General features: G+C 41.3%; 1 protein-coding gene across 1 annotated transcript; it reads left to right on the top strand.

The window, feature by feature from the left end:
- The first annotated feature begins 1,554 nt into the window (after window positions 1-1,554).
- Window positions 1,555-4,899, top strand: LOC112265532 (alpha-2-antiplasmin-like). The gene is given in 7 exon segments (XM_024442906.1): window positions 1,555-1,579; window positions 1,582-1,725; window positions 2,140-2,283; window positions 3,050-3,238; window positions 3,361-3,503; window positions 3,780-3,984; window positions 4,223-4,899. Coding segments are annotated over 7 exon segments (1,215 nt in total). The 3' UTR covers window positions 4,588-4,899.
- Window positions 4,900-8,075: the final 3,176 nt, after the last annotated feature.

The following is an 8,075-nucleotide window of genomic DNA, read 5'->3' as shown; positions in this document are numbered from 1 at the left end:
TTGCTTCAAGTTTCAGGCTCTGTCAGGCTCACTGTTTGACCCCTGAATCAGCCTCAATATTTACATTTACAAACAAGTAGTGACATATATGAAGCACAGATCAATGAAAGTTGAAATTTAACAGTCTGCTGAGCAACTCCCAGTCTTTTGCAAAGGAAGAATTCTGCTATTACACATTCAGTGTGTGTGTGTGTCTCTTTAGACTGGATAGCAGGTTTCCCATCTTAATTTTGTCAAGGTAAGAACGAACATTTGGGAATTTATGACATGGCTTATGATTTCATTGACTTACACTTTCATTTATTCAAGTCATGTTTCAGCTAAACCTTTGCCTCAGTGTAATTAGTGGTAGGCCTAATAGTAACATAGTATAGTTATAATTATAGTAATAGTATAACACTTGAGGTTGCCCTTTGATTATGTGTGTTCATTTAAACCAAATGTCACCAAACTTTCCATTTAATTGCAAACTGTTTTTTGAATGTTGTTTTCCTGGTTTTGGTCTGTTATGAAGAAATAGCAAGTGGTTAATGTCCCTGGTTATAAAATATTAAAGTGTTTCCTCTCAATGTGTACTTGTGTCAAGGCTTGCCATTATGTAGATACAGATAGTATAGCTAGCTGGTGGTACCAGCTGCTGGTCTCGCTAACCAGATTTACCAGAGCAAGAGAGCCCAAAATGTTAAACTGTTGGTCTGTTGGTTAAACCTGGTCACCATCTTTCAGGTGTTGTTTTTAAATGAAGAATGTAGTTGCCATACAGAGAGGGAGGCTAGAGGGAGAGACGGGATTAAAAAAATATAAAACCATACTGCTGAGAATGTTTTGTATGATATACCTCAGTACAGACATGTTTTCTTCCAGAGAAAAGTCTGTTTTGTAATGTTTTCTATTTTCAAATGAGATACACTGCTGTACCATGCTAAAGAAGTTGATAGAACTGTTTTGTGTTTGTCATTGCGAAAGACTGGATTATCGAGCCTAAATGTCAGTTTCCTGTCGTCCTTCACCTGTCATTCATTCCATTGACAGGAATTGAGTGGGCCAGTCTCATTGGGTAATAGCTTGTTACCCTCTGTTGTTTCAGGCTGGCTGTTCATGGACATGGACCTTCGTCTACTATCACTCCTGTTGTTCTGTGTCTGCAGACAAGGACTAACTGTAAAGCACTGAAACTAATCATCAACATCAATTGTGCTTTTTCTGAATGATGTGCAGCATTCTCATATCCCTGTTTTTCCCTTCAAGCAGAATGGAGAAATGTCAAATGATGCTCCAATCCCTCTGGTCCCTCTCATCCCATTGATGCCCAGCCACCCTAAAGAGGTCTGTTGCCAAAGCAGAATACACAGCTCGCATACCCTCCACGTGCCTTTTTACTCTACATTCTCTTAACTCCACACAATCCACTTTTCTAGGAATCAGGGACTTCTGCCCCCAGTACACAGGAGCCTCAAAACACAAGTCCCACCTCATATACAAGCATCACTCATCCCCTCGTGACGGCCAATGCCCTGGGCGGGGGCTCATCTGAGGAGGATAATCAGGGGCAGGATGGGGGTTGTAGCGCCCAGGCTCGCAGGCCAAAATCTAGGCAGGCCTTAGCTGGTGCCATCCAGAGGCTGGGCATGAAGCTTTTGGGCCAGATGAAAACAGGACCTGAGCAGCCCAATGTCATTATATCCCCCCTCAGCATATCCCTGGCACTCTCCCAGCTGGCTCTGGGTATGACATGTTCAGTTTTCTGTGTTTTTTTAGGAGTGATTAAAACTTTTTAGGAATGTAGGTATCTATACTCTTTCAGTATCAACTGTACTTGGCATGGTTTACAGTACCAGCATCACAAACTCTTAGCCTATGTCCCAAATAGCACCCTATTCCCTATATAGTGCCCTACTTTTGACCATAGGACACGTTTAGACTCAACATAACCTAATTGAATAGGTACTTATTTGTTGTAAATGTTAAGAGCTCAAATCAAATTGTATTCGTCACGTGTACAGATAACAGCAGGAATAAAATGTGCAGCTAAATGCCTGTGTGTTAGTTCACTCAACATTGCAGTCCAATAATCAATAACACTATCAATAAGCTACAGCATGTTACATCATCATCATCATGTCTATGTATGTATCTTAGGAGCCATGAATGAGACAGAGGAGCTGCTCATGCTCCATCTCCATGGAGACACTCTGCCCTGCTACCACATGTCTCTACACTACTTCCTGGAACGCCTCCGCAAGAGCGACCTGCAAGTGGCCGCACGCCTCTACCTGCAACCAGGTCAGTGCTTTCTACTTCAGGGTTGGGGTCAATTCCATTTCAGTTCCAGTTAGTTCATGAAGTATACTGAAATTCCATTTCCAATTCTCTTCAATGCTTTTCATAGAGGAACCATTGGAATTGGAATTTGTTTATTTTCTTAACCTTTTACTGCAGTGGGCTAAATCAAGGTCACACAGTGTTTCTAGGTAGTCTTAAACAAATCTACTTTGAAACAAAAGTATACACCTCACACACATTTATGGGCTTAAGAGAAAGAAGACACCTGTACCATGTCAGATATAGAGTTGAAATATAGTGAATTTTGAGTTTACATCCCAATATTACAGTTTATATACATCACAGAAGACTGAAATATAACAAAATCATTTGACAAAGAAACATTGGATTTTCAATGTTTAAAATCATGTTTATTAAGAAATTATGAAAAATATGAATAACATTCCACCCAACAGGCCACTAGAGGGCAATTTGGTCATTTGACTGCAGGAAAGGGAGTTGAAATGGTATTGACCCCAACCCTTCACTGGTTACTTGAGTAAGAGGGTTAGGTAGTTGATGGAACATAAAGGAAACGGACCTGGAAATGGAAGGAAGCTAATGACAATAGACACATGTTATGATTGAGTGTTCAGAAGTTCAAACAAGTGACATTGAATGAAACAATACTCTAAATGGCCAGATTTAAATAAGAAAGTACTGATGTGTTACTGACTTTGACTTCACGCTAACATTAGGATTTTGTGTCTTTTGATGTCTGTTTCAGGGTTTGAGCCCAAACCAGAGTTTATTCATCAGTCTCAGGATGTATATGACTCAGAGCCAGTGACCTTGGAAGGGCTGGCTGAGGTCAACGAGTGGGTAGAGAGGGCCACTAATGGAAAAGTGACTGACTTCCTGACCAGTCTGCCACCCAATCTGCTTCTCATGCTCATCAATGCTGTTCACTTCAAAGGTTTGTCATAGTATCTATCTACTGAATTCACAATTCTATTTCCTGCCTGGCATTATCAGTCTGTCTGTCCTTAAGTGTTTTCCCCCCCTAATATCTCCATAATCACCCATTGGCCTACATAGGAGAATGGAAGGCTCGCTTTGACCCACGATTTACCTCCAAAGATGTCTTCTACATTGACGACAAGCACATGGTCAATGTTGACATGATGATGGGGCCCAAATACCCCTTAAGTCTGCTCATTGATAATGATCTGGAAGCTCAGGTAAGACTCTCAATCCCTTTTGTCCACTTGACTATTTATGTTTTTCATAATTTTACCATCCATCACTCTCTACATGTAGTATATACTGTACCTGTATACTGTTATATTATATTTCAGATATGACTCCCAAATGGTATTTGTCTCCTTTTTTTGGACATTCTTTTTGTATTTTCTCTCCTTTAATTTCTCTATTCACCTTCCGACTTTCCTGAGGCACAAAATTGTTGCACTAAATGACCTTCTATTTCTCATCATTGTCCTTGTCTTCCTGTGCAGGTGGCTCGCTTCCCCTTCAACAATCAGATGAGCCTGCTGATAGTGATGCCCATGAATGGCCAGGTGAACGTATCAGCCCTCGCAGCAAAGCTCAACATTTCTGACCTGTACAACCGCCTGCCCAGAGAGAGACCCATGCAGGTCAAGCTGCCCAAATTCAAACTGGACTACAGCCAGGACCTGCAGGAGGCTCTGACCAACATTGGTAAGTAGTGGAAGATCCATCAGCAGCATAGATTAATATGTGAAGTGAGTATATTGGTGAAGACATTCTCAGATAATAAGGCTTGAAGCACAAGGGAAGGAGAGATAAAGATTTAAAACAATTGTTCCATGTTATTCTTCTACGCTAATTGAAATTACTGCCAGAAGCTGTAAGTCTTTTGAAAACTTTAGAACTGCCACTCTTTCTCTTATAAGTGTGTGATTTGTCTTATTCTCAGGTATGGGGGAGTTGTTTTCTAGTCCCAACCTGGCAGCCATAGCTGAGGGCCCTCTGTTGGTGTCCAGTGTACAGCACAAGTCCAGTATGGAGATCACTGAGGAGGGAGCAGAGGCTGCTGCAGCTACCAGCCTGGTCATCTCACGGTCCAACCCCTCTTTTACTCTCAACCAGCCCTTCTTCTTTGCCCTTATGGACGATAAGACACAAGCACCAATCTTCCTGGGCGTCATCACCAACCCTAACCCTAGAGCTTCTGCTATGCAGAGTAGTGGAGGGTCTGCCAACCTAGATAAAGTACGGTTCCCCATTGATGACAAGAATGACAAGCATTATCATCACTCTTTTGGTGGGCCACCCAAGTAAGCCGAAGCCTCATTCACTGTGGGGAGATTGAGACCATTATCTATTGACCTTGAACTGCACTGCTGTCTGTCAGAGAGGAAGCAAATCCAGATGAGCAACTCCAATGCATGACCACAGTCCAATGGTCAGCTGGATTGAAATGCAACAATTGTTCTATGTGTGTCAAATATAAACAAGCAACGGTTGTTTTTCTTTTCTTTTAAATACACAACACACTGAGGTGCCCCACATTCTCTAATGAAGTTTACTGCTGATTAAAAATACTAGTATTTCTATCTGATGTTTTGGATTAAATGTATCATGAAAATGCAATATTGTGTCCGGTTTTATTACGCTACTTGATGAGACATTAAACATGTCTAAATCCTGTGAGATTATTTGGTGTTTTAGACATTTTGGCCCTATATTTTACATTTTATTTTGTGCATAATTTATGAATAACAAAGATGCCCTATCAATGCTTTAGGTCAACTCTGCAGTGCTGTTTTATGTCTAGATTAAAAGAAACTAACAAATGGGTTTGACAAAAACGGTCAATTCATGTCAAGCTTTCTCTGTCCTGCGCCTCTGTTACTTAGGTCAAGCTCTCAGCCAGGGCACAATAAAGATGCCATTGTAACCTGTTACTTAGCACACAGAAACCTACACAATATTCCTCACAAAACATTGCAAAGAGCTTTTTCCCTTATATTTACTGTTAAAATCTGGAATTTTCAGAATACAAAATCATGCCACACAAATCCAGGTAGGCAAACAAATTACCAAAGGATCACTGAACTGCAGCTGTTCAAAAAACTCACGAGGTGGCGATATAAGATCTATTTGAGATTCAGCTCAGGGTTAGTAAGGACCTGGGATTCTATGGATTTTATATGGTGGGAAAAAAATATGCATAATTAGGTTTCAACAGCAGCAAAGCTGGAGAAACCCTACTGTATTTCCAGTTCATTATTGCAAGGGGTTAAAGCAGTGACGCATTATGGGGGAAAAATGCAAATACCTGTGCGATCTAAAGGCCCAGGATTGTGCAATTTAGCAACATGGTAAAGACCCAAGGGCCCATGGTGGTGCTATAACAAGCAATTAAAAATGTTCACTTTGAAAGGTCTGCCCCTGCACCCTATGTGAACTAAAGTCATATAACTCACAAGGAACAAATTTGCCTCAAACTCATAAAGTCCACCATGATGGATTTTGTGAGAAAAAAAATTAATATATATATATACACTACCATTCAAAAGTTTGGGGTCACTTAGAAATGTCCTTGTTTTTGAAAGAAAAGCTAAGTTTTTGTCCATTAAAATAACATCAAATTGATCAGAAATACATTGTAGACATTGTTAATGTTGTAAATGACTATTGTAGCTGGAAACGGCAGATTTTTTATGGAATATCTACATAGGTGTACAGAGGCCCATTATCAGCAACCATCACTCCTGTGTTCCAATGGCACATTGTGTTAGCTAATCCAAGTTTATCATTTTTAAAGGCTAGTTGATCATTCGAAAACCCTTTTGCAATTATGTTAGCACAGCTGAAAACTCTTGTTCTGATTAAAGAAGCAATAAAACTGTCCGCCTTTAGACTAGTTGAGTATCTGGATCATCAGCATTTGTGGGTTCGATTACAAGCTCAAAATAGACAGAAACAAAGACCTTTCTTCTGAAACTCGTCAGCCTATTCTTGTTCTGAGAAATGAAGGCTATTCCATGAAAGAAATTGCCAAGAAACTGAAGATGTCGTACAACGCTGTGTACTCTTCCCTTCACAGAACAGCGCAAACTCGCTCCAACAAGAATAGAAAAAGGAGTGGGAGGCCCCGGTGCACAACTGAGCAAGAGGACAAGTACATTAGAGTGTCTAGTTTGAAAAATAGAAAAAGATTCCTGTCTTGCAGGAAATTATGCACAGAATGAGCAGTATGGCTGGTGGCATTGTAATTCTGGAGGATCATGTCAGGATGAGCCTGCAGGAAGGGTGCCACATGAGGAAGGAGGATGTTTTCCATATAACGCACAGCTTTGAGATTTCCTGCAATGACAACAAACTCAGTCCGATAATGCTGTGACACACCGCCCCAGACCATGACGGACCCTCCACCTCCAAATCGATCCCACTCCAGAGTACAGGCCTCTGTGTATTGCTCATTCCTTCGATGATAAACGCAAATCCGACTATCACCCCTGGTGAGACAAAACCGCGACTCGTAAATGAAGTGCACTTTTTGCCAGTCTTGTCTGGTCCAGCGACAGTGCGTTTGTGCCCATAGGCGACGTTGTTGCCGGTGATGTCGGGTGAGGACCTGCCTTACAACAGCCCTACAAGCCCTCATACCAGCCTCTCGCAGCCTATTGCGAGCAGTCTGAGCACTGATGGAGGGATTATGCGTTCCTGGTGTAACTCGGGCAGTTGTTGTTGCCATCCTGTACCTGTCCCGCAGGTGTGATGTTCGGATGTTCATTAATTTTTTTATGGTAATTTTTTATTGTTCATTAATTGTTTATGGTTCATTGAACAAGCATGGGAAATAGTGTTTAAACCATTTACAATAAAGATCTGAGAAGTAATTTAGATTATCCTTGAAAGACAGGGTCCTGAAAAAGGGACATTTCTTTTTTTGCTGAGTTGAGTGACGAAAAAAGTGTTAAATAAATCAAAATATATTTTATATTTGAGATTCTTTAAAGTAGCCACCCATTGCCTTCATGACAACTTTGCACTCTCTTGGCATTCTCTCAACCAGCTTCATGAGGTAGTCACCTGGAATGCTTTTCCAACAGTCTTGAAGGAGTTCCCACAAATGCTGAGCACTTGTTGGTTGCTTTTCTTTCACTCTGCGGTCCAACTTATCCCAAATCACCTCAATTGGGTTGAGGTCGGCTGATTGTGGAGGCCAGGTCATCTGATGCAGCACTTCATCACTCTCCTTCTTGGTCAAATATCCCTTACACGGCCTGGAGGTGTGTTTTGGGTCATTGTTCTGTTGAAAAACAAATGATAGTTCCACTAAGCGCAAACCAGATGGGATGGCGTATGGCTGCACAATGCTGTGTTAGCCAAGCTGATTAAGTGTGCCTTAAATTCTAAATAAATCACTGACAGTGTCACCAGAAAAGCACCATCACACCTCCTCCCCCTCCATGCTTCTCGATGGGAACCACACATGCGGATATCATTAGTTCACCTACTCTGCTTCTCACAAAGACACGGCGGTTGGAACCAAAAATCTCAAATTTGGACAGATCAAATGAGAGATTTCCACCGGTCCATTGCTTGTGTTTCTTGGCCCAAGCAAGTCTCTTTTTATTATTGTAGTCCCTTAGTAGTGGTTTCTTTGCAGCAATTAGACCATGAAGGCCTGATTCACACAGTCTCCTCTGAACAGTTTATGTTGAGATGTGTGCGTTACTTGAACTCTGTGAAGCATTTATTTAGGCTGCATTTTCTGAGGCTGGTAACTCTAATGAACATATCCTCTGCAGCAGAGG

This window comes from Oncorhynchus tshawytscha, linkage group LG13 (assembly GCF_018296145.1).
Source record: "Oncorhynchus tshawytscha isolate Ot180627B linkage group LG13, Otsh_v2.0, whole genome shotgun sequence".
NCBI classification, from domain to species: domain Eukaryota; kingdom Metazoa; phylum Chordata; class Actinopteri; order Salmoniformes; family Salmonidae; genus Oncorhynchus; species Oncorhynchus tshawytscha.
Note: the sequence above shows the minus strand (reverse complement) of the source record. Positions and strands in the feature narration are given on the sequence as shown.